At 38.3% G+C, this 27,241-nt stretch overlaps 2 protein-coding genes across 4 annotated transcripts in view; one reads left to right on the top strand and one right to left on the bottom strand.

Annotated features, from left to right (window-relative positions):
- The window catches only part of LOC139441994 (tyrosine-protein phosphatase non-receptor type 21-like), a 41,624-nt gene extending 27,821 nt beyond the window's left edge, over positions 1–13,803 (bottom strand). For 2 of the 3 annotated variants that reach the window (XM_071222745.1, XM_071222746.1), the window contains exons 1-2: positions 13,521–13,803; positions 12,893–13,107 (exon numbers count right to left, since the gene is read on the bottom strand). In XM_071222745.1, the coding sequence (XP_071078846.1) occupies positions 12,893–13,066 (174 nt within the window). In that variant the 5' untranslated portion in view covers positions 13,067–13,107; positions 13,521–13,803. Of the gene's footprint in view, positions 1–6,941; positions 6,997–12,892; positions 13,108–13,520 lie in introns of those variants that run through there. The other variant, XM_071222747.1, reaches the window with a different exon arrangement.
- A 2,203-nt stretch (positions 13,804–16,006) lies between these two features.
- Positions 16,007–27,241, top strand: part of LOC139442434 (centromere protein F-like) — a 28,195-nt gene continuing 16,960 nt past the window's right edge. Inside the window, exons 1-11 of the mRNA XM_071223244.1 lie at positions 16,007–16,049; positions 16,845–16,992; positions 17,344–17,556; positions 19,238–19,487; positions 19,624–19,733; positions 20,795–21,005; positions 21,660–21,862; positions 23,055–23,267; positions 23,653–23,835; positions 24,465–25,746; positions 27,001–27,166. Coding sequence (XP_071079345.1) covers positions 16,855–16,992; positions 17,344–17,556; positions 19,238–19,487; positions 19,624–19,733; positions 20,795–21,005; positions 21,660–21,862; positions 23,055–23,267; positions 23,653–23,835; positions 24,465–25,746; positions 27,001–27,166 — 2,969 coding nt within the window. The 5' untranslated portion in view covers positions 16,007–16,049; positions 16,845–16,854. The remainder of the gene's footprint in view (positions 16,050–16,844; positions 16,993–17,343; positions 17,557–19,237; positions 19,488–19,623; positions 19,734–20,794; positions 21,006–21,659; positions 21,863–23,054; positions 23,268–23,652; positions 23,836–24,464; positions 25,747–27,000; positions 27,167–27,241) is intronic.

Genomic DNA, 27,241 nt, shown 5'->3' with positions numbered 1-27,241 from the left:
GCCTAGTCAGATGAAATATGCCTTCAACTTGTTGATATCAGCCACTAAGAGCTTGTTTTTTCCAGGGGTTTCACCGAAGCTGCTTATCTACTTATAAGTGTTTAAAAAAATGCTTTTTATCTAATATCTTGGGTGCATGTGTGTGACGGTCATGGCAGTTTTATTCTAGACTTGTTAAAATGTGCTCAGTACCAATTGGCTCGATATTCTGACTGGTCATTAAGGATAACTAAACGTAAACCCCCGTAAACACAGTATAAATCTGCAGCAATATCCTATGGCATGCAATCATTGTGACACTAATGGTCAGTTTAAGCACACAAGCTGGTAGGCCCTGTGTACAGACCTGATGGTTCTGCCGTGACTGTGCATCAGTGGAAAGCTCTCCATCACTGAGTGCATCTTCTCGAGGCAAGAGAGTTAACTGACTTTAAAAGTCCAGTTTCCACACTTGCTGATCTAGGCTGAAATTCCTGGGCTCGGTCGTTGCGCCACCGGTGGCTAGTAGGATTAGTGAGTGAGTGAGTATGGTTTTACGCCGCTTTTAGCAATATTCCAGCAATATCATGGCGGGGGACACCAGAAATGGGCTTCACACATTGTACCCATGTCGGGAATCGAACCCGGGTCTTCGGCGTGACTAGCGAACGCTTTAACCACTAGGCTACCCCACCGCCCCCTATTATGATTAATGTCCCTTCTATGCCTCTCCTATGGACCAATCAGATTTCATCTCTCGTATCACATGCATTATCTTCAAACAAAATGGCAACGCCCAGTCAAGAACGATTTGATCAATAATCAAGATCTATTTTGTGATAAAACAAGTCTTACATCGCAAAGTGCATCAAATCACGTGAGCACCTTGATTAAAACATGAAAAAATTTAGAAAATACCTGTTGACAACAAGTTAACGGTGCACATGCTTTGCAAATCCTGCAATTGACCGAAATTTGCATAACAGTTTACGAACCGGAAAAAAAATATCCTTGGGTGACAAAAGTAAAATAACTCAATTTTTCAAGAACATTTTATTATATCCCTGGCACTCAGCTTGTGCACCAATGGCAATATAACAATATTCATGTCATGTGTGGAAGTGCATGAAAGACGCTGCTATATTGGCAGCATGGGCAACGTTTAACTCTTTCAACACCAGCCAACCAGAAGATTACTGCTGTGACACCAAGTTCCCAGACACTCTTCTGTGATAGATGAAACCAACATTTATCAAGGAAATTATCTGCTTGTAAAACATCTTTGCTACTACATGTTTGGCCATACACTATTTGAAAGGTCTAATTAATCCTATTGTTTATAAATATGAAAGTTATGTGTTATACATTATTTAAATTATTCATTAAATAACTTAATAAAGTTGGTTTTAAATAGAAATAATGTAAGTTAAAACATTCATAACGTCCAGATTAAGGAGCAATGAATCGAAAATGTAATGATTTTCGGCAAATATAAGATTTCTTAAAATGCACTTACCTATTTCATTTTTATTTTCATTTGTTTACATAGTCGAAAAATTATTTTAAAAAGAATTACAAGTAATATCTGTCATCATCCATTTGCCGATCACCCTAACATGAGGAAATACCTCCGTTTTCAAAGCTTTGTATGAATAACACAAACGTCGAAGGCTGCCATGTCAGTATACATTAAAAAAACTTATATTGTTTCACCAACATAATCTGCTACAAGGTTCATGATTGGTCAAATTTAAGCACATGACTTAAGGCAGCCAATAAAATTACAGCAACAGTGATTTTCAGACTTTGGCGAAAGGATTGGGTTAAATCATGTTATTCTGAACATTTTAAGCATGAAATCGCGATCTATATTAAAAATATGGTACTTTATGGATGCATAGTGCTAGGTTATGAGCTATGACAAAGATTTCTTATTCATATATTTTGGCTTTAAAGACATCGTGTCCGAGCCAAGAAATAATATAACTTAGATAATAACTTAGATGTCAGTTTGTCAACTTTTACATATATTTTCGTTGATTTTATAACTTTGTATAATATATTCAAAGATTTGCTTGAAACATCTTCATTTTGCTGTTTGACATGTTCGATGAGGACCAGTTGTTGAAGTGTGTCCGAGAATTTTATTTTCAATAACATTGAGGGAAATAGTGTCTGGTGAATAAATTTTTAATCTACAGATAAAAAATGATAAAATCAAATGGAATACCTATTTCAGACATTGTGAAATGTGATAGATTTAATAAATGAATGATATGACAAGCAGATGAATAAAATTTTAAACTATTTTGACGTGACTTGGTCGGTCTACCCTGAGGAACAGCTAAACTGGTCACCACTGCGCTTTGCGTTGACAAGCTTTGATGGTATTAGAGAAGGATCCCAGCAAGAAATATCAGAGTGACTTCCCTTTGCTTCACGCTCGACGAGGAAATGAAATCTTTTTGGTTTGAACTTTTTGACGAAAAGATCGACTGTAATAAAAAAAGGGTAATTTTCATTTTTTGTAACATTTGGACTTGAAAAGCAGCGCATCCGTAAACCAAGAAATAAAAAAAAGTGTCACCTTGACTCTCTTGCCTTGGGAAGATGCACTGAGTGTTACTAGACCCCATTGGTCAAATCCACTAGCCTGCACTACTAGATACCACTAGTCAAATCCACTAGCCCTCAATCAGGGGTCCGGAAAATTTAAAATCCCAATCAGACATTTGCATTTAGGCCTAGCCCCCTTCAAATAGCTTATTTTCGTACGACTTTTCAAACATATTACAAGTTGTTACGTATTCATAATATGATGAATTATTTCAATCTAAATTGTTTAATTCACCGGACAATTAATAACAAATAATCATGATAATATCATTTTAGATATACATGGAAAACATACGTTTGTTTCTGTTATAATAACGATCTGTTAACGTAGTGAACGGTCTAATTAATATTCATAAGTTATATCTGCTCAAGTGTACGCGTTGTAACATTTGGATCAAGACTATTATTCCATATTTCGATATCACGTGACCTCATGGGAAAAAGTGTTTTTTTAAACAAGACAGATAATTTAATCACAAATACTAAAATATCGTTGATAGCAATAGTTATTTGAATACTTTTTTCATCTGTACTTAATTATTGACCATAAAAAAATTGATATCGAACGTCACAGAAAGCAAAATGGCGGTCAATCAAGATTCAATATACGACTAGCCCTCAATACTAGACACCACAGGTCAAATCCACTAGCCCACAGTACTAGACACCACTGGTCAAATCCACTAGCCCACAGTATTAGATACCACTGGTCAAATTCACTAGCCCGCACTACTAGACACCACTTGTCAAATCCACTAGCCCTCAATACTAGATACCATTGGTCAAATCCACTAGCCCTCAATACTAGATACCATTGGTCAAATCCAATAGCCTGCAGTACTAGACACCACTGGTCAAATCCACTAGTCTGCACTACTAGACACCATTAGTCAAATCCATTCGCCCTCAATACTAGACACAATAGGTCAAATCGACTAGCCCACAGTACTAGTCCCCATTGGTCAAATCCTCTAGCCAACAGTACTAGACACTATTGGTCAAATCCACTAGCCCGCGGTACTGGACACTATTGGTCAAACACAGTAAGATATCTATTTTTTTCAAAGAAGACAACTAGTCCCTCTAGATTTTCACTAGTCTTGGACTTACAGGCCAGTTGTTGCGTCTTTCACTGGTCCCAGTTTGTCAAATGTTACAGGTATCCTAAGGGCTAGTAGAATTTCAGGCACTTTAGGGGGTGTCCTCAGATGTCATCCCTATTCCTACTAGTAAGTGTATCAGGTTAGGTTACAGGCTTGATTTGCATCTAATCCTGTTGTTATGCAGTTCATAACAATTTCAAAAGCAAAAATATTAGGTTTTAGGTATATTTTCCACTCCACACTCTCATGGCTGTCTCCCCCATTGTTCATGTACCAGCCACCATTATCCTCTATCATGTTCTGTCCGAGTTGACAGGTACTCACCCAGGCGGACTGTGACACATGGACGAGGAGGGCCTGTCTGACATAACCGTGATAGCATAACAATTAGGCCTGGCCACTTCAACCCAACCCTGCCCAGCCTGTTGAAGTAGGTCGGTCATGTGCCTTCACCTGGACAGGCAGCCCACACACACTACATCAGATCACACATATAATATTATATATTTCAAAAGGGACAAAATTTCAGATGGCTTCAATTTCCAGGACACTGACTCATTGTCATCATAAACAGGCCTAAAGATCTTTTTCAAATTTGATAACAATGAATAATGTCTTCTTAAATGAGGATAAAGTCAGGGAAATTTCCTAATCGTAGGAATGTCCCAGAAAATGCTTGAAAAAATCATTTGCTTAAGATATTTGAAAAGGAATATATGTCTGCCAAAACATTAAATTATTGCAAGACGATTTCAAAACAAAATAATGAACTTTTAAGTCTATAGTTTTAATTAAAAGAATATCTGGTCTTGCAGCTGCAGCTGAAACAATATGGAGTTTCCATACAAAATCCCAGCCATAGACAGTATACAATGATGGTTTAGTAATTTTGCACTATTTTAACAATAAAACTAAAAGTAAGTATTCCGCTTAACATACACCAGATGAACTGCATGATGAGGCAGATATATCCTATATATGCATACAGTATACTCAATGTCTGTTCACACGGAAGGAGGGAAGGATATTATTATCAGGTTTCCTCTTAACGCTGCTCTCAGAATGACTAACCTTCTGCAGTGTTTAAGAGGGGACAGAAAGGTAGTGAAGTAGTGGGTTTAACGATGTAAAGCACAATGTCATGGCAATACAAAGGAAGAGCCAAACTATACGGGAAACAAGAGCAATTAAAGGCAAGCTGGGATGCCTTCAGCACACAGTGACTAGCCAAGCCTCACAAAATGGTTCACTATAGTTGATGAAATAACAAGCTTTATTATCCGATATACATTGTAGTTTAACATGAAAATCTACATGAAGCATGTGCAAAAATGATTTCAACATGTTCAAGAGCTTCAAGGCATTGTTGATATAATGCATGTATCATTGTTGAGGTAATACAAGTATTATTGTTGACTTACTGTTAATGATGTCACAATAGTAATGACATCACAGTGCATCATTCTTGACATCACATTGACCCTGTTACCATGGTTACCTCATGGACACAGTTTTCGAAATAGAAGACATTACTTCATCTTCAGCAACAATTGTTAATTGTGGATGATAAGATAATCACATCTATGAATACTGATTTTACCAGACAAGTGTCACAAGTTTTGTAAGCTATTCTTTCTTGACTTGCTTGGATATGCGGACACTTGTTTTGTAAACTCAGTACTGCATCTACACTCATGTATTACAGTATATCATAAACTCTATTTATAACCAAAAAAGTTAAACATGTTTGTGTTAATAAAAATCCATTCAAATATAAAAAAACAGCTAGCAGGGATCACTTTGGGATGAGATACCACAATATTATCGCAATAGAATAACGATCTCACATTGATAAAAATCTCATCTAAATTTAGTTGTTGTAGACTACTGATCACCCCAGTAGGTGCATACTAAACCATAACTTACAACAGTTAACAAAACTAACAGCACTACCTATAAGCAGACTGATAATGATATATGACTCAAAAGAAGAGTGAGTGAGTGAGTTGGGTGCAATGCTGCCCCTTAAAAGTATTCCTGTCATATCATGGTGCGTCAGCTTGATATGGGCAAAAAGCTCTAAGTGATGCAGGTCTTAGACGTTTACCACTTCGGTGAAACCCACGAGCACAGGTATGGTGCTGACAAACCTAGAAACATAATCGGAACAAACCAGGATTCGAACGGTTTTTCATATGACAAAAGTCAGTCTGCCATGGCTGGTGGGTACAGCAGCACGGCCTTCCAATTGTGGGTGTTTTTTAACTTATTTTGAGTAGCATAGATAAGTATTATAAACAATTCCTACATTCCCCTGGATTGTGCAGAGCTCGCATATTTGGAAGTGTGTGATACTATATAACAACTATACATTCAGAGATATTTTCAAAAAGATTTTATCTCATACTCTAATTTAGTCTGGTTTGGTTTTCCCTAGACCTCGGTACTGTCACAGTGTGGTGTCTACGGTCTAGTGCATGTATAGTTTCAGATTCAGGAAGAATTGTCAATCTTTCATACATCAACAAGACAAAATATAACAAGATTTTTTTTAAAGGCTGTGATCCTGATAAAATTTATTTGCGAATTGCAGAGACAATAAAACAATTTTTTTATATGGACTCGGACATTGTGAAAAGGTATACGTGATGGTGATTACCTTGCTGGTATATATACTGGCAGCAGTGAAAGGGAAAGAATCCACTCAATTTGTTGTCTTTAAGATTTTTATCATGTTTTTGTCACAAAGTTGCAGAAAAAAATAAAATCTTATTATAATCATGTAAATATTTGTAGAAATCACATTATCCTGATAAAAAAATCTCATTCCTTCTGGTACATAGCAGATTTTCTCCCATACAGACTATTTCCAGGTAAATAATCTCTTCATTTCTAAAGCCTTCCTAAATGACACCACTGTGTTCCACACCAAACACTGGACAAAAGGCAGCAATTTCCTCTTTACCATTGTTGGCAATGTTAACAGCTTCCGACAGTTTTTCGCATTTCCACTTTCTGCAAATTACTTCACAGGTCATCATTGAGAGGAAGAGAGGGTAGAATTACATGATATGAAAAGACTAAATAACCTGTCCTGACCCTAAAACAGGTCCCGGTAAACCACTTTGCCAAGACCAGGCCTATTAATATTCCAGCGTCACATCAAGCTGTAGTCCTCCCTCAAAGGACAAACACATAATGAACCTCCAACTACAGGCAAGACTCCACATGTCCCAACGTCACCTCACGGTCCCACAGTCCTCTCAGGCAGGGATCATGTTACACTCCTTCCACACACCTAATAAGATAGCTCAAATGCTGTAAAATTTGGTGTATATTGAAATAGGGGTATTACTAGCAACAATGCATGACTCACTCTCTGAGGAATGCCTTGTGTTGTTTTGGAGTAAACACCATATAAAGAAGCCTATCATTATGAACTTGTTGATCTCAGAGCAGTTTATTGACATTTCGTTTTCCATAATTATATTAACCTTTTATTATAACGCATAAAATAACGATGGACCAAAAACTGCCTGTATCATGCCATAGCAGGAATCAACTTGGATGGCAGCTAGAAGGAATTATTACAACTTTCCAAATATAGACGAATACGTGACATGTCACCCGTGATGATCCGGGGCAGCATAGGTCTTCAGCAACCCATGCTTGCCGTAAGAGGCAACTAATGGGATCGGGTGGTCAGGCTCGCTGTCTTGGTTGATTCATGTCATTGTATCCTAATTGCGTGGATTGATGCTCATGATGTCAATAATTGAACTCTCTGGTCCAGACCCGATTATTTACAGACAACCATTATAGCTGGAATATTGCTGAGTGCAGCGTTAAACAACAAACAAAAAGTGACACGTAATTTCATAATGTAACAGTCAGTTAAGGTCAATAATGACATTTTCAATAAGGCTGACAATGCAGCCATGTCTAAAATAGGATCAGAACTATCTAAGCAGCACATGAGACCCATTCAGACATTTAAATTCTTCAGCCTCATGGTTTCAGAGATGTCCTAATGTAAAAGGTTTGCGTCATGGATGGATGACAAACTTCAGCTTCAGTTCAGATGATGAAAGATGACACTAAAAGTCTGGTTTGTTACCTGTAAAGTATTTGCAGAAGGAATTAGTTTGGCGTGTGATGTATGTACAAAGTTTTGTAATTATTAGTGAACAGCTTATTGAATGAGTCCAACCATGGAAACAAAACAAAATAAAATCTTAACACAATTCTGTAGAGCAAAAGGCACTTTCAACCCTGGCTCATTGTAATCTATGGTACCAGAAATATTTGAATTGACGCCGGTTCAACTGACACAACGATGAGACGGGTCGAGACATTTGAAATACAAAATATACAGCTGTACAACATTACAAGAATGCAACGCATCATTATCATGATTACTTCTTCAGTGGTCACTGAAGCATACGTGTAGAAGTTTGCAAAATTTGTCTGTTTGGAAAAATGTCTCCCTCACATTATTGTGTCGGAATGTCTCATATAAATGCTGGAAATCAGGGTGTCTTAAAAATATACTTGATGTTTGTCATAAATGGATTCTGTATGTATACTATATATTTCACGTTAAACTGAAAGATAAAAACACACCTTGAACAAATTGACAGTGTATGTATTTCCCATTCAATTACAGTAACCACAAGTCCCATCGTACAAAATCATCATTCGCAAAGACTCTAGTCGGGTGACCAGCTAATAAGTACAGAAAGAATAATCCCAGGAACTTGTAAACAAGTCACATGCATACCGTGATTCCTCTCATGATGATAATAAGTCTTGTTTCAGTTAATCAATTTCTTCAATCTATGATTGGCTTCAATTTCCAACCAAGGAATCAATCATACAATCAGATTATCTGAGATTAATTATTTTCCAATACCATCTAGTCTAGTCTAAGTTTGCTATGACATTATTTGTTATTTATATGAAATATACAAGAGGATGAGTGATCTTAACTGTAAACACACTAAATTCATGATTGTTCTTCACTCATTGTTATCAAATATTAATTGATTATCAAGTATGACAACTGCATTTTCAAACCAATCACAATCTTGAATTATTTAAGTTCACAACAACATAATTTCCAGATCCGAGAGCAGTTCAACTGACAGATGAGCACAAACCTGCCTGAAGCAGTGCACGCATCAACATAACAAAAATATCTTTACAGTTAATCACACAAAGGTTATCTGTTTCATCATATCCTAAACTCAGCTTACGATTACAACTGGGAATGACGTCTCTTGCAATCAGTCCATTTATATCCTGAACTTTAAAGTCAGATTCATCCAATACAAAAGAATCCCAATAGTCTGGTAAACCCACGTTCAGGAATAAAATATAAAAAAAATGATAAAAAGTATATTACTAACTACCCACTGTGCACATAATTCGTTAATCTGTTTTACTGTACTCGAAATGACACCTCCTACAGCGGGTTCAGTAGCGTCTACTCTATAGTGTATACTAAGGATGGCTATCATTGCATTAATTTAGATCACAGAGATCGCTAACTAAATATCTATCAATTATTGAAAAATATCGGAGAAAGAACTTTAACCCAAAATGCAAGAAAGTCCCGAAAGAAATCAACATATTTCACACCACTGGTGAGCAGTGACACATTTATGCATGAATTACTTTGTGGACATTTGAGATAACAGAAACAGTTGCTTTCCATCTTTGACAACTGACATTATTGACAATGATAAGTCTTTTTCGTTAAATCTAATCTTTGTTTACCACAATAGTTTATGTTTTTTGGTTTGTTGTTTTACGCCGCACTCAGCAATATTCCAGCTATATGACGGCCGTCTGTAAATAATGGAGTCTGGACCAGACAATCCAGTGATTAACATCATGAACATCGATCCACGCCATTGGGATCGATGCCGTTAGTTGCCTTTTATGACAAGCATAGTCGCCTTTCACAGCAAGCATGGGTTGCTGAAGATCTATTCTACCCCAGATCTTCACGGGTCCAATAGTTTATGTTAGTTATCATCGATGACAACAGTATCATATCAATAATTATTAATATTTCTTTCCATTCTTTCAATTCTGATTATCAATCTTTTTAGCCAGCTCAAGTGTATACATAACGTGACAAGACAGGGATTTACCTAGGATTTCAAAGTAAGTGCCCTTGGCAAGTAAACTGAGGAAAAATGTATTGTTTTGTTCAAAATTGGGATTTCTTTTTTAATTCTTATTTTCTGAAATCAGAGCCTTTTAACACTGAATTCAGAGGCGGATCCAAAACTGAAAAAGGAGGTGCACATAATACCCACGTTACAAAGTGACTTGAATGAGGGTGCAGATGACATGCAAGTTGATGAAAGAAGGGGGGTGCGCACCCCCGCGTCTGGATCAGCCAGTGACATTCAATGCAATGATGTAAAACTAAGTAAAACACCATATACCGTCACTGGTCTTGTTATAAGTGGAAGAAAGTCACCTCTACAAAGACTTAACATTAGTTGAACATGATGAGTTGAGAAATATTTTAACATCAATTTGAGAATGCTTACTGACATTTGCTGCAGACTTAAGGACAAATATGGGCCTCGGAGCAGTCTAGATACATCCCTGCATGAGTAACTTTGCTTTGAACAATTTATACAGGGACATATATTTTGTTACACTATAACAGAAATAACGACAAATTGTGCTAGAAATAAGCACTGCACCTCTGCTATTGGTACAGAAACTGTACCCCCATTTGGAAAAGAATCCATGAAGTATTTTTAAGATATAGGTCGTATAAATGTTGAAATAAAAAAATCACAGAAATAATTACAAACAGTGGTAGAAATAAGCACTAACCATGCTAACTACACATTTAATCTAATTTTAACACTATCCTAAGGGAGAGAGAAAGATTTCGAAGTGATCACTTCCTCTCATTACAAGCTAATCAATATGACCTTACAGTAAATCTGTTTATCATCGTGCATCTACAATGATGCCGCACAGTGATAGAGTCAATGAAGCTTCCTACAGAGATAAATACTAACAAGCAACAATGGTCATGTTGATAACAGTGGCTCCTGTCTCCGGACCAGGCCCAGCTCCACATGACGTAACCGCTACACACAGATAGGAAGGAGACTATTACACTGCAATACTGTATACACTGTCATTGTGCTTTCATGTTGTAAGAGAATTGGACTGTAACAGAGTTAACATATACTCATCATCATTATCAGCATGAGAAATTGGCACTAGTCCTGTAGTCCTTGCCAAACTGCCCAATAGTTAAGGTATCATAAGGACAAGTGAAAATTTGCCATTTTTAAGGATTTTCTTAAATGTTATCATTATAAGGACTAGTGGACTATAAATGTAGAGTTTCTACAGCTGATTATTAACGGTCACCTAGGTTTGTAGGGTGTCAAACATGAATATATGCAATAAGCCTCAATAGGTCTGGATATGTTGACAATGTGATTAACATGATCAACAGTTGAAGAACGTGTTGTTTATGGCTTTGTCACACTGATAGGATGCCTTTATGAAACTGGTAAAATAGACGATGAAAAGCAGCACAAAACACACACCTGAACGCAACCAGTGCATGACAAGTAACCATGGTAACAGTCAATGTGGGTATAAATTGGTTCAATCCAGATGCAACTGAACTGCACTCTTGAAAGTTAAAAATGCAATGTTTTTATAATACTTTTATCTCTTTCCTTTTTCTAGGAAGACCCCTCAATAATGAAGTTGAGTAAGGCAGCATTAGAAATTGGCACTAGTCCTGTAGTCCTTGCCAAAGTGCCCAATAGTTAAGGTATCATAAGAACTAGTAGAAATTTGCCATTTTTAAGTCTTGCTATATGTCGGTTTATATATATTCTTTATTCACAAAAAGTGTTAGGCCGTAGGAGAGAGAGGGAGAAAAAAGAATTACCACTATTTTACATATATATCCATATCCATACACATTCATATACATACACATGCATATTATATACAAATAAATATTTAGACCGTATGCAATGAACGAAGTCGAAAAGCTTTGTAAACGTAGACTGCTAGATTTTGTATGATTTTAAAGTTAGTGGATGACATAAGAGCATTAAATTTATTTTTAGAAGGGGTTGTAAAATATTTAGGAGGAATATATTCAGCTCTTAAATCACTATAAGCATTGCATATAAGCACAAAATGATATTTGTCCTCAATAAAATTCTGGTTACAAATCAAACACAGTCTCTATTCTCTAATTTCCTTAATATATCGACCGGTCTCAATTATATGTTATCATTATAAGGACTAGTGGGCTAAAAATGTTAGTTTCTACCGCTGAGTAAAGCATTACTGTTATGTTGCTCTGATTTCCCATTTGAACGTCCTACAGATGTTACAGTGAGACATGCATCTAGCCCAAGTCTGACATAACACGCACACCATCACATTGTCATACACATGTACATACATCTCAACCTGGAAACAAAGGCTTAAGTGCCATAGTACCTGTCATTATAGGCCTCAGGCAAGGCCTTTCTTCTCTGACCACAAAGGTCACTATGACTCTTCCACCCACATGGGGCACATTATTCAGGTTCATAGCAGAACACTTATTCTGCTACATCGTAACATTGAATTGTTCTTCTCATCAAAAGGCTTCACCTCGTATTTCTTTACTAAAATTTGGTAACTACATATTAGAATTTGTAAGCACCTTCCCCAATCCAGTATGTTTGTTTGTTGTTTAATGCCTCACTCAGTAATATTCCAGGTATGAAACAGTTTGTAAATAAGTCTAGACCAGACAATCCAGTGATTGACATATTGACATCTTCAGCACTGATCTACACAATTGGCATACAACAAGCTTGGGTTGGAAAAGACAAATTGTAACCTGAATCTTCACACAGGGGCCCCAGTCAAGTATGAATGACATTCATATCACAATCTTATTTTTCCAAAGTAACATAATTGAGATATACACAAGTTATTATAACTTAATGCATAATAATTATTAAAGTTATTGGATAAGTTGGAATAATTATTCTGTCATTGCCAACTGATTTAAATACAAAAAAACAGAGGATTTGTTAAAGGAAACTTTTGCAAACTTAAATGAAAGAAACTACCAAATGATACCTTAAAAGGTAGTTCATACTAGTAATGGCAGCAAATCATTAACTCACATCCACAAGGTCAATCCTCTGTGCAATGCTGTCCAGGCATTCCTGGCCTGTGCTATCAGATGACAACGTACATTCCAAGAACGAACTATCCAACAGGTACACACCAACTATGAATGAATTCTTCGATGATATGTCATAACGACGAGTCCTTTTCGGTCTCCACTTGAATGGCATTTTAAATATCCAAAATGTCACTGTTCTTCTTAAAAACGGTTCTGAAATAAATGGACATATCCTTGAGTATTTTGTAAAGTATATTAAATGGGTGTGTAGGGTTGAGTCAGAAGGTAATCAGTTCTAGCTATGACTGAAAGAACTCCTACAGGAATATAAAGTTCTGGCAGATCAATCATAAATTGACAACATATAGATCTATATGGTGACATTTAACCCTCCTAAAGTAACGCTATCATGTATTAAAAATTTCCAGATAAGTTAAACAACTCATTATTTTTCAAGGAACACACCCATACAGACTATAAGCCCATATAACAAACATTAATTATTGATTAAGCTTACTAATAAATAGGTAGACCCTACTGTTATTGAAATGACATAGCAATGTGATGTGAACATAAGAAACGTGATGGTGTCACAAGACATCCAGTGCAATGAGATGGGTACTAACTTTATGATAAAACATAACGCGGTGTTCCGGAAGCAAGTGGGCACCGCTAATCCTTTACAACACTGTCAGTGGTGTTCTTCACTTCAGATGATACCTTTGCTGACAAATGACTTCGGTGATGATACTTTTACAATTGTGTATTTCCAAACAGAGGAGCAAGCGGCTTTTCTATCTTCCCACGATGATCTAAATACGTGGGAAAGACCGCCCGCACGGTTGTGACTGCATGTGTCATCACAAACCGTGATGTCTCATAACGAGGATTGAAGGTCCATGTTTTGTTGTCAACCCAAGTCAGAAAAGTGGTTTGACATCACATTTCCCGCACAACTATTTCTATCTAAGGAACAGGTGCGCGCTCCAGCTGTACCTCTCATGTGACGAACAATGACTCCGCAAGATTGCGTATAATACACGAATGTGATTTAGACATAGTGATTGATCAACGATGGCAATCAAAATTCCATTTTTTGTTTGTTTTTAAAATACCTTATGTTGTTGTATTGTTTTATAAATCACAATCCTCTTCTTGGAGACTAGTCATTTTTATTTCCCAATAGGGGATGGGCCTAGCAGTAATCAGGTTACAAACATTTTTCACAGAGAATTAATGAAGTCAGGAAGTGGGATAAAATCGAAACACACATTTTGGTTGAGAGGCCGTCATGTTTCTGTTTCAGTTCTAATCATGGTTCTTGATATAATTTGAGGGTCATGGTAAAATTGTGGTCATACAAAATGGTCATACATTTGAAAAATATATCTGCTATTATTTTCCTTTATTCTGCTAAATACATGAAACAGTGTCTTGTTACATATTTTCTCTCTTAGTTATGTCCCGTATTTCTACAACCAGAGACCGAATGACACACTCCGCTTTTCAGAATATTAACTATCTCTATAGTAGTTTTTCTGTTATTCTGATATCGGTGTTTGACTGGAAGAAGGGTGGGCGAAAGAACAGAAGGACGGACAGTTAGACAACGCCCTATAGTCCCGCTCCCGATTCGTAGCAGGGGAAATATTATAACCATTTAATCTGACCAACCAGGAAGAGAACTTTCAAATGTGTATGTCATTTGGAATTCAAAACTTTTAAATTGTGTTTGTAACTAAATGATGAGCATAATACAATATACATAACTATATATTCTGTTCTTAATTATTTCATTTCTGAACTAATTCTTACCAGATTTTGGTTTGGGATTTTTATTATTGTATCAAACTCTCGTTAGATGTTTAGAAAACTAAAGGTATTTTTTCCATTCTAGTAGTGAGTGATTATGGTTTTCAGTCGCTTATAGCAACATCCGAAATGGACTTCACAGACTATGCCTAGAACAAGGTCGTACGGAAAATCGGTTGCTTTACGTTTATTCTTCTGACTATGACGATTTGTAACACAAAATAAAGACATCGTATTTTCATAATTGCACCAAGAAACAACTGATTCTATAAATATTGCTCCTGCTACGTTCCAGTTAAATGTTTTTGGTCACAATAATGTTTCTAATAAACACAGATAAATATTCTGAAATATTTTTATGAATATTTGATTGATGTTATATTTGGCCAAAAGATATATTCTAATCTTCCCGAGGCAAAACTTGACTTTCATAGTCAGTAAACTCCCTTGCCTCGGGAAGATGATATATTCTATAATGACACGTGGGTCTACATACGTGCGATTTTCTTCCTACAGTTTCCTTCAGAATTTCAACTTTGAGAATGTTAACGAATATCATTGTAACCAATAAAAAATATTTGTTATGAAAAACACTTTCATATGTTTTACCAACAATCATAACTCTCTCCCTATTTTGTACTTGGCGTCTCATGTCCTAAAAAATATTTAACATACAGAACAACTGTTCTATATTCATTTTTGAAATCATTGTTTTGTTGTTGTTTTTAATTGTTTTTTCCTTTAATTTTAAAATACTGATTCCAATAGCCATATTTAATGAGACAATATACAAATATATGGTCTCTGGTTTAATTTGTGTATTATTGCTTCGGTTACCACGAGAAAATGCAGTACTCTAAGAATTCGTATCTAGCGATATTGAAACATCGTAATAAGAAAGAAATTATCATACTAAACAAAAAAGAATTGGCGATGCATTGATGCAAATGCAACACACACACTTCCCCGTTGTATACCACCGCCTCGCCTACATGACAACGTACACTTTCGACAGACAACTAAATGTGAACACAAATATACAATAAGTTGTAAGGTATATAGAGTTCGTATTTGACAGTGACGTAAATGGGTTAGGTATTTCAGATATTTGACCAGTGTCGCATCAAATAAAGTTGATAAAAGTCAAAACGAAATGTTTTGACAAGCCCCAATGAGGTGACTAGCCTCATTATGGTACTTAGATCTTAGAGATCAAGTATAACACTAATCTACGTAGAATCGAAGTCGTAAATTAGCTTCAAGCGCATGCGCAATGGAGATGGCGGTTTAGGGTGCGAAATTCGAAAGCCCAGTGTATTCAAGAAAATAAGGGTTAATCCGGCGTAAGTTTTTAGTAATCATCTACATCTTTTATATGGCAATAATATAACTGATAATATTATATGATTTTAAAATACTAAATGAAATGATTATTTCAGTATTGAGAGATTGGACAGTTTTGCCTATGTTTAATGTTTGTTTTCATTTGCGAAAATGGAACCAGATATGGTTTCAGCTGGTTTTCCTTTTTGACACAAATCACGAATGGATCGATACGCTGTAAATATTCTCATGAAGTAAGGGCGAAACGTATTTGATTTTGCATCATTTGATTTTCACTTCGGACTATTAAAAGCCAATATCGTTAAAGCTAAGCCTCAGTCTTTTTTTCTCTTTCGTAATTTGAATAATTTGCTTTGATAGGCCTACAGGCGGGATGATACATGAGTCTGCATAAAGGATACCTCCCATATATAAATAAAAACTAATTTTCAACTTTTGGATCACAAATATTAAAATATATATGACTCTTTACCATCTTTTGTTTATTGAATGAAGTTTGAAATGGATAAATAAGACATGTCAATTGTAAACACAGGTGGACCATCGAGTTTATTATAAACCAAATCACTGAAATCAGTCAAAACCAGAAAGTAAAACATATCAAAGGTCACAATATCATGAGCATGGTGAAGATAAAGATGCTAAAGCTGGTTGAGACAGGAAAAATAAGAATGTATACATTTCTGGAAACAACATTCAGCTATTTTTATGTAAGTTAATTTCTTGATACACGAAGTGAAAGACATAATTATAATGTAGAGTTTTTAAAATGGACTATTTTTTCCTTTGTGCAGGTAGGCCAGGATGAGTTGGGTAGCAGATGAATGGAAGGATGGGCTACCCCCACGGGCTCTACAGAAGATCGAACAGCTAGAAAAACAGTTTGAACGCATTAAAAAAGAGAGAGAACAGAAGCAATTTCAGTTGGAGAGCTTGGAACAGGTTTGTTTTATATCTCATCTTCCATGATAAACATAATGGACATGTATGCGATAAACGAGTAATGTTTGTAATTTTAGTGTGTTTCTTGGTTATATTGGTTAGTTTGTTTCACAATATTCATGATCATAACAGTGAAACATTTCCTTCAATCTCATAAGTTAATAGTGTTAGTATAGGGCATCTTCAATGCATTTTACTTTATTCTATTTGAAGCTAGAGATTTTTTAGCACTGTTTTATGTGAGGGACTTGCAGCATTTTCAAATATATTTTGAAGATCAGCAACTGTCACATTTCATTATCACTTAACATGCTTAAGGAAAAGCTTTATGTGAGGATTTATAATGAATAGGCATTACAAGCTCAGAAGCGGAAAACTGAGGAAGAAAAGAACCAACAAGGGGTGCTTAAACGTGAAGCGCAGTCTTTGTCTGAGACATGTGAGGACCTAGAGAAGAAGCGGCAGAAGCTTGCCCAGGATATTCAGACAAAGACAAACCATGTGTCATGTCTCGAAGGCCAACTTTCACATGCTAAGCAGTCACTGGATGCAGAGACTAACAAGGTACAAATCATATGAGTAACTGAGTGTTAATACAGTTAGCAGCCAACAGTACTCAGCACTGATGCTCTTTTACAGTTTATTTTTAAAATCTTTTTAGCCTTTGAAGAAGTTCCCTAAGTTTTACTTAAATTAAAATACTATCCACTCTTCATCTTTATTTAGTGTATGGGGCATCGGTAGATCAGTTGTCTAATTGGCTGCAACATGATGTGCAGAATTAAGCTGGTAAGGAGTTTGATTCTCTGATAAGCCATGACTATGAACCAGTCTGTCATCACCATGATTGTGGATTTCACCAAGGTGGTAAAAGCCTGATGACCAGTGTTGAGAAATAAGCACCTGACCCTAGTCCTGTGGTAGATAGGTCTTGTGTTAGGCCTGTAGTCCTGTAGTCCTGTGGTAGATAGGTCTTGTGTTAGGCCTGTAGTCCTGTAGTCCTGTGGTAGATAGGTCTTGCGTTAGGCCTGTAGTCCTGTGGAAGATAGGTCTTGTGTTAGGCCTGTAGTCCTGTGGTAGATAGGTCTTGTGTTAGGCCTGTAGTCCTGTAGTCCTGTGGTAGATAGGTCTTGCGTTAGGCCTGTAGTCCTGTGGAAGATAGGTCTTGTGTTAGGCCTGTAGTCCTGTGGTAGATAGGTCTTGTGTTAGGCCTGTAGTCCTGTAGTCCTGTGGTAGATAGGTCTTGTGTTAGGCCTGTAGTCCTGTGGTAGATAGGTCTTGTGTTAGGCCTGTAGTCCTGTGGTAGATAGGTCTTGTGTTAGGCCTGTAGTCCTGTGGTAGATAGGTCTTGTGTTAGGCCTGTAGTCCTGTGGTAGATAGGTCTTGTGTTAGGCCTGTAGTCCTGTGGTAGATAGGTCTTGTGTTAGGCCTGTAGTCCTGTGGTAGATAGGTCTTGTGTTAGGCCTGTAGTCCTGTGGTAGATAGGTCTTGTGTTAGGCCTGTAGTCCTGTGGTTGATAGGTCTTGTGTTAGGCCTGTAGTCCTGTGGTAAATAGGTCTTGTGTTAGGCCTGTAGTCCTGTAGTCCTGTGGTAGATAGGTCTTGTGTTAGGCCTGTAGTCCTGTAGTCCTGTGGTAGATAGGTCTTGTGTTAGGCCTGTAGTCCTGTAGTCCTGTGGTAGATAGGTCTTGTGTTAGGCCTGTAGTCCTGTGGTAGATAGGTCTTGTGTTAGGCCTGTAGTCCTGTGGTAGATAGGTCTTGTGTTAGGCCTGTAGTCCTGTGGTAGATAGGTCTTGTGTTAGGCCTGTAGTCCTGTGGTAGATAGGTCTTGTGTTAGGCCTGTAGTCCTGTGGTAGATAGGTCTTGTGTTAGGCCTGTAGTCCTGTGGTAAATAGGTCTTGTGTTAGGCCTGTAGTCCTGTAGTCCTGTGGTAGATAGGTCTTGTGTTAGGCCTGTAGTCCTGTGGTAGATAGGTTTTGTGTTAGGCCTGTAGTCCTGTGGTAGATAGGTCTTGTGTTAGGCCTGTAGTCCTGTGGTAGATAGGTCTTGTGTTAGGCCTGTAGTCCTGTGGTAGATAGGTCTTGTGTTAGGCCTGTAGTCCTGTGGTAGATAGGTCTTGTGTTAGGCCTGTAGTCCTGTGGTAAATAGGTCTTGTGTTGGGCCTGTAGTCCTGTGGTAGATAGGTCTTGTGTTAGGCCTGTAGTCTTAGTTTTGTACGGGTCCTCACTGCCTGCTGTTTCTGTCAGGTGTCCCAACTGAAGACAGAGCTAGACCATGCACAACACGAGCACCTTGAAGCTGTCAAGAAGTTTGAGAAACTGACGTCCGACCACAGTCGCCTGCAGGAGTTCAGCAACCATCAGAAGAAACAACTGGAGGACCGCATCCGTTCACTGGAGGCTGACCTGCGCCAGGATGGGCAGAGAAGAGGTGGAAATGGAGGAGGGGGGAAACAGGTGCCCTCGCCTACTGCCATATCACCAAATGTGTCAAACGGTGAGTTTACATTCTGGTAAATCACCGATTTTGCACATCTTTTTTTAAATGCTACTAGATTATCATTATAACTACTACTATTATTGTGTGTGAAGTTCTTGTTATGGTTTAATGGTCATCCAATCTGTGCTTACAGCTGAAATAAGTACATTGAAGAATCAACTAGCAGAGCTGACGTCACTCCGACAAAAGGATCTAGATGATCAGAAGAAGCTGCAGGATGAACTCAAGACTTTACAGTCTCAGGTACAACTTTACCTACTGTTTGTGAATGAGATTATGGTTCTGTCTTACGAGGGATAGAATAAATATCTTGTCCCTAATTAGCCCTGCTAAAATCTTTATTAATTTCACATGTATACAGAGCTCAGGGTGAGTGAATGTTTTTTACACCTTAGTGAGCAATATTCTAGCTCTGTCACAGCAGCCTGTACATTATAGAGTTTAAACCATGTGTGGGGGGGTGGGTCATGGATGACCCAGTCATCTGAGGCGCTGCGATTCGTTGTGCAGAGCTGCATCCCTTGGGCACGCCAGAAACCCATGATTGTGGGTTCAAATCCTGGATTCGCCCCCATTATGTTTCTAGGTTTGCCAGCATCATATCTGTGCTCGTGGGTTTAACCGAAGTGGTAAACATCTGAGGCCTGCATCACTTGGGGCTATTCTCCCACATTATGCTGACACGCCGTGATATAACTGGAATACTGTTAAAAGTGACGTTAAACCCATCTCACTCACTCACTAAACCATGCAGACCAGTAACTGAAGTTTGAGCACCAACTCACACCACTGGGGCACTGACCATGTTTAATGACTGAAACATTGATCACCTAATAGACTCTCACAAAAAGCATAGGTTACAGAGGACCAAATTGTACTAAAGGTTGCTTTACATGACAATCATAACCTTACTGATTGTTTTAAACATAGTTTGTGTGTGTGAACATTTGCAAAATAAAAGAATCAGAGTTTGAGAATCAGTCTCTATTGTCACCAATATTTTGGTGAACATTTGAGTGTTTTCACTAACTTGATTTTGACTTGTAAATGGTTGTCAAACATGTTGGTTGCCCACAAGCAATCAGATACTGCCAAAATATCACATGAGATTTACTTTGTCGACTACAAAATGGCGTTGACATTTGTGACAAGTGAATAGGAACAAAGTAACAACAACTCATATTTGTCTTGCGAAAACACGAGTTGGCAAACCTTTTGGATTTTGGAGACCTGTTTTCACGCTTATGTCGCTTGCGTGGAGGAAAGGAACCTGTCATTGATTATCTTGATCTGTCTGTGTCCAGGCTGGTACTGATATGAGCAAGACTATCTCTGAGCTAGAGCACCTGCGCCGAGAGAATCAGAGCCTGACTCTGAAGCTGGAGAACCAGAGTGCCGCTGCCAACAACCGCGTGCAGCAGATGGGACAGAGTCTTCAGGACAACCAGGGCATGACCGGCATGCAGCTCGACAAGATGGACCAGGTCATGGGCAAACTTAAGAAAGAGAACGAAGGTGAGCATCATGGTGGACACCTCTGGCATGGAGTCGGCACTATGTAATGGACGCATTTAATATAATTGTTATCATTCTTATTAAAAGGGGTGTGACGATTTACTTACTTGACATAATGTTACATATCGTATGCAAAATCTGGCCCTCTGGAAGTGCTCCAAAATCGTCATATACATTTTGTGATATTACAGTTGCAATGACATATATACCTTATTCGACGTAATAAGCGCCCGAGGTGACATTTGCTAAGATATTGGCTAGTGAACAATCCCAATTAGCACCCCTTCCGATTGATCAATGTACACAAGACATTTATTTGCGTATAATAAGCAGTCATGTGTTATATGCACCCTTAATTATGGGTAATTGAATTATGGAAAAATATATCTGTCGTACATAAATATTTCAGCATAAATAACGATATTTATCTTTCAACTCAGTTTTTTTTTTCACCAAAATAATATTCTATCAAAAGACCCCTATTTCTAATTTTGAGAGCGCCCTGGGCGCTTATTACGTCGAATACGGTATTGCATTTATTACCAGCATTTTTGCATAAAAGCTTCATGTTCCATGTGATTCGGCTGATAAGAGGTTGTTGTAAACAGTCAGTTTGTGTATACCTCTGATGTGTTGTTTTTGTCCCCCGACCAGCAATCAAGAATGGCAGTGCTAACCTGGAACTACAGATCCAGGCAAAGACGAAGGAGCTGCATGACAACAATGGCCGCCTGCAGAAGATGCAAGTGGAATTGAACAAAGCCGAGGCCATGGTTGGGGACAAGGAGAAGCAGGTCAACCAGCACCGCGACGAAATTGGAAAACTGAAAGTTCAGATTGAGCAGACAAACAACAAGGTAGTTGAAACATCTGGTCGAGTGAATGATGTGAGGCTAGCTGTTGCCTATCTAAGTTATTTTTTCTGTTATGCCTTGAAACATTTCGATTGATGTTCTTTTGTAACCTCCCTTGTTGTAGTTGTAGCATACCAATCTCATCCCCTTTCAGGAAATTAATAGATTCCAAGGTTTCTAATATTATTTTCTAAACCTTAAGCATAAGTTTAGGGACTTTATGTTAGTCTATGTCTGCAGTGACTGCTCTGGAGCACAACTCAAAATCAGTTCAATATTTTTCAACAAAACATGGCAGATATATCAAACATATCCTGAAGTGGTGCCTTTTGCTGTTTGTGGATTTTTGGCATTTTTATTTTCTTGATTTCCATGGAAACAATTTGACTTAGTCTCAAAAGTGGGGGTAGGTGTCTTTTCCGGAGCATAACTTGACATCTGTGAAAGATTTTTCATCCAAACATGGTACATGTATTAACCAAGGGCTGAAGTTGTGCCTTTTGCTATTTAGAAATTTTTCAAAATGATATTTTTCCCTGATTCCATGGAAACAAGTTAGACTTAGCTGAAATGGAAGTATGTGTCGTTTACGGAACAGAACTATAAAACTATTCAGCCTTTTCATCCAAACTTGGTACATGTTTTAATCAAGGGCTGAAGTGGTATTTTGCTCTTTAGGAATTTAATATGTTTTATAAAAAAAATTCCTGTTTCCATGGCAACATGTTTGACTTTGACTGTTCATAGTGGTGCCTTTGTCTTGACCATATCTAAAACTAATTGGTATTCTTTTTTGAAACTGTGCACGCACAAAGACCAGGTTGTCAACTGGTGGCTTTTGCTATTTAGGGATGTTTAGAATTTATATTTTTTCATTTTCCATGGCAACCAGTTTGATTTTGATGTGTACCCGACATAGAAATACAAAGTTCTGAATCCCAATACCAGGGTATTGTTTTGATAGTGCAATGACTACTCTTTATACGGACAGACATAGATAGAAATTCTTTCATCTTGTTGGACTTATTGTAAAATAACAGTCAGATGGTTAATACTTTCAAATTTGTGAGGGCTACGGAGATATGTCATCTTCTGATGACTCTTGCACACGTTAGACTCTATTTAGATCTTACTTTAGTAAATTAATATATGGATCATATATGTAATAATGAACTTGTTTCTCTGTTTTGCAAAGATCCTGGACCTAGAAACAAAGAGCAAGAAGCTGCAGCTGGAGGTGGAAACGACGCGCCATAACGCTGATGCTGCTCGGATATCACAGGAACAGAAACTGAAGGAGCGAGAGAAGGAGTTGAACAAGGATATAGCTCAACACATGGACGCTGCTCGGGCTGGGGAGAGACTGCTGGCCGAGACGAAGAATAAAATGCAGCAGGAGATCAAACAGGTGAAGGTCTTCTCGAGCATGGCATACTGAATACTGCTGTGATCAATGTGACTAAACTTATCTGTTTGACATAGTGTGAAGTGAATCTCGCCCAGCAAGTTCCCATTACTGAATAATTGTAGAGCCCTTGTTGTGCTGAGGTGGTGGGGTAGCTTTGTCGTTAAAGTGTATGTTCTTGATGGCGAAGGCCTGGGTTGAATTCCAATCATGGGTCCACATTCTTCCCTCACTCGCCCATGTCTCTCTCCCACCCCATGCCACCCCCACCGCTGCCATTAGATGGGGTAGATTGCTGAATATGATACGCTGACATGTCATTGGTGACAGTTCCCATTATGGAGGTGTGTAATGTCTGTCACAATATGGAGTGTGTTGTCTGTGCCAGGGAGAGACGGAGCAGAACCGCCTGAAGTCTCAGTGTGAGAAGCTGGAGCAGGAGAAACAGCAGCTGCAGAAGGAGAAGAAGGACCTGACAGACAAGCTGGCGGCCATTGACCACGCCCTCAAGACACACGATGCCTCCATAGCAGCCATGCAGAAAACTGTTGATGAAGCAATCGCTGAAAAGGTCAGTCTTTATTTTCAGTATCAGAACTTTGTTACAGAGGTCTGTAAATAATCAAGTCTTTTCCAGACAGACCAGGAATTGACAGCTGGCAGCATAAACATTGATCAATGTGGCTGGGGGATGGTGACACAGTCAGCCAAATTATATAATGTCACCACATCTTCAGTTAAGAATCAACTTTTGTGTTTGGTTTATTTTCTTAGAAAAGACCACTTTAGAGCTAACTGGGCCATGTATGGTTCACTTATAGTTAGATAAGGCCCAATGTGTTTTGATGTTTATAGTTTTAATAAGGCCCAACGTGTTTTGATGTTTATAGTTTTAATAAGGCCAACGTGTTTTGATGTTTATAGTTTTAATAAGGCCCAATGTGTTTTGATGTTTATAGTTTTAATAAGGTCCAATGTGTTTTGATGTTTATAGTTTTAATAAGGCCCAATGTGTTTTGATGTTTATAGTTTTAATAAGGCCCAATGTGTTTTGATGTTTATAGTTTTAATAAGGTCCAATGTGTTTTGATGTTTATAGTTTTAATAAGGCCCATTGTTTTTTGATGTTTATAGTTTTAATAAGGCCCAATGTGTTTTGATGTTTATAGTTTTAATAAGGCCAAATGTGTTTTGTTGTAGAACAAGGTCCTCCGTGAGATGGAGGAGACGCAGAGAAAGATGGAAGCCACTCAGGAGCAGACAAACAAGATGAAGGAGACCACGGACCGAGTAGACCAGGCTAACAATGATCTGCGGGCCAAGATGATGGACAAGGATCTTGAGCTTGAGAGTGCTACTGCTGAGTGTGAACGTCTGGCTGCCAGGCTTGAGGCCGAGACTGGACAGATGCAGAAGAAGATCAAGGAGTTGGAGGCAGGAAAGGACGAAGCAGAGGCCGGCCTCTCCATGTCCAAGCTGGATGTTCTGAAACTTAACAAGCAGTTTGTGGACCTCAAGTCGGAGAAGCAGGGCGTGGAGCAGGCACTGGAGGAGAAGGAGAAGGAACTGGCTAAAATGACGGCCCAGAAATGTGAGATGGAGAGACTTCATGATGGCATGAAGGGACAGCTCGACCATCAGGCTGACCGGTTTGACAAGCTTGCCCGTGATCTGACTGAGAAAGAAAATGAACTTAAGGACCTAACGAACAGTCTCTGTCAGCGTGATGCAGAGCTGCACAAGATGAAGAACCTGAACGATGAGAAGGATTTGGCTCTTCAGAACAAGGCCTCCATGGTGGAATCCAGGGAACAAGAAATTCACAGACTTAAGGACTCACTCAAGGAAATGGATGAGCAAATGTCAGAAAGGAAGAAGGACTTTGATATGGAGATCAAGAATGCAAAGGATTCCGTGAACCAAGCCCAGCAGGACATTGGTCAGTTGCAGAAGGAGCTGACCTCTACCAAGCATGAGTGGTCAACACTGAGGACACAGGTGGAGGAACTGAAATCTCAGTTGGACCACCAACAACAGTGCCTTGCTGAACGGGACGAGGAGAATGGGTCACAAAAGAAAGAAATTGAGAAGTTGAACCAAGAGATTAAAGAAACCTGTCATTCTACAGAAGTAAGAGCCAAGTCCCTTCAGGAGGAAAAGAGCAAGCTTGAGAAGCACTATGAAGCTGTGTTGTGTGAAAAGGGGGAAGAAATGGAGTCTACGGTGTCTGAAATGAATAAACTGATGCAAGAACTGGATAAGGTGAGACACTGTTTCTCGGAACAGCAGAGGGAACATGACAAGTTGAAGTTCAAGCACAGGGAACTGAATGAAGAGAAGGACAATGTAGAGAAGACATGTTCCGGCCTGGGTGAGCAGATCGAGGACCTGAAGACCCAGATTTCTGACATCCAGACTGAACATCACACACAGATGCAGAATGTCAAGACCCAGTCTCAAACCATGCAGGACAGCTTTGACAGTAAGTGACAGCAGAGGCAAATGATCACTTCTACTCATCTTGTTAATCAAAATCTTTTTACACTATTTTTCTGGTTCAAAGTCTCAATAAGATTATTATTATACCCACGACCTAAAAGGTCTGGGGTAAATAGTCATACGAAGAAATTCCGTCCGTTCGCCTGTCCTTCTGAGGACATTTTGTGTGTGCCACCTATACCTCGAAAAACTACTGCATTGATTCTTTGCAAACATGGTGAACACTTGCTATATCAATAGGAGAGATGCAAAGTTTGATTTCAATATTTGGATTTTCAGAAAAAATACAGCTGTTTTTCATTTGTTTACTTAGAATTTTTTTACTTAAGCATTTGTGTGATCTAAATCTTGAAAATTACTGCTTGGATTCTTTTCAAATTTAACGAATAGCTTTCATACGAATAGAAGAGTTGCAGTGCAAAGTTTGATTTTGATATGTGGATTTTCTGAAAGAAATATGATTTTTTTCATGTTTTGAAATTAGAATGTTTTTTTTACTTTCACATTTGTGTGACCTGTAACTTGAAAACTGCTTTATGGATTCTTTTCCAATTATGGGCAGAGTTTCTATACCAATTGGAGAGATGCAGTGTTAAGTTTGAATTTGGGAAGTGGACTTTCTTAGAAAATATTGCCTTTTTCGTTTTGAAGTCAGAAGTATGTTGCAGTCTAAGTCGCGGTTATTAGTGACCCCTGCTCACTATTTGCCTTGTTTGTATGTTTGTTGTTTTACACCACCGTTAGTGTTATTCCAAATATATACCACATCAGCCTCAGTCTGGGCCAGGTAATCCAGTTGTTGATATTGTGAGCAATGTTTCAGGTAGTGTGGGTATGGTGACACTCAATAAACTAAGAAATCCAGGTGACCACCTGTTCCAATACAGTGACCTTACGACAAGCAATCAAGTGCTGTGACCTATTCTAGCGGGGGTGTTCGGATAGACTAGTGGTAAAAGCGTTCGCTCGCCACGCTGAAGACCCGGGTTCGATTCCTGACATGGGTACAATGTGTGAAGCCCATTTGTGGCGTCTCCCACCGTGATATTGCTCGAATATTGCCAAAAGCGGCGTAAAACGTCACTCACTCACTCACCTATTCTAGCCTGGGACCCTATGAGGGTATTTATATCATTAAGACATGAACTGTGGTATGTTAGTTTATATACAATCACTTTTTTAAGTGACCTTTTTCCTTTTTGAAGAATATTTTTCAGCATGGAGTTGGATGTTTCAGAACTAGAGGCAGAGCACAAAAGTGCCTGTGACAAGCTGTTGTCGGGAGACAACCGTATGACGGACCTACAGGAGAAGATGCAGGTGCTTGAACAGGAGAGGGAAGTCCTGGGGAAGAGGCTGGATCACTCCGAGAACTCCATCAAGCAGTTGCAGGAGACACACAGGTACAGTCAGTCACCTTGTAACACACACCTTGCTCTCATTGACCCATAACTCCTGCCTGTGCGATGAATAGGTTA

Source organism: Haliotis cracherodii, unplaced genomic scaffold, assembly GCF_022045235.1.
Source record: "Haliotis cracherodii isolate W230 unplaced genomic scaffold, xgHalCrac1.p SCAF_5, whole genome shotgun sequence".
Taxonomy (NCBI): Eukaryota; Metazoa; Mollusca; class Gastropoda; order Lepetellida; family Haliotidae; genus Haliotis; species Haliotis cracherodii.
The sequence above is the reverse complement of the archived record's forward strand: the minus strand, read 5'-3'. Positions and strand labels throughout refer to the sequence as shown.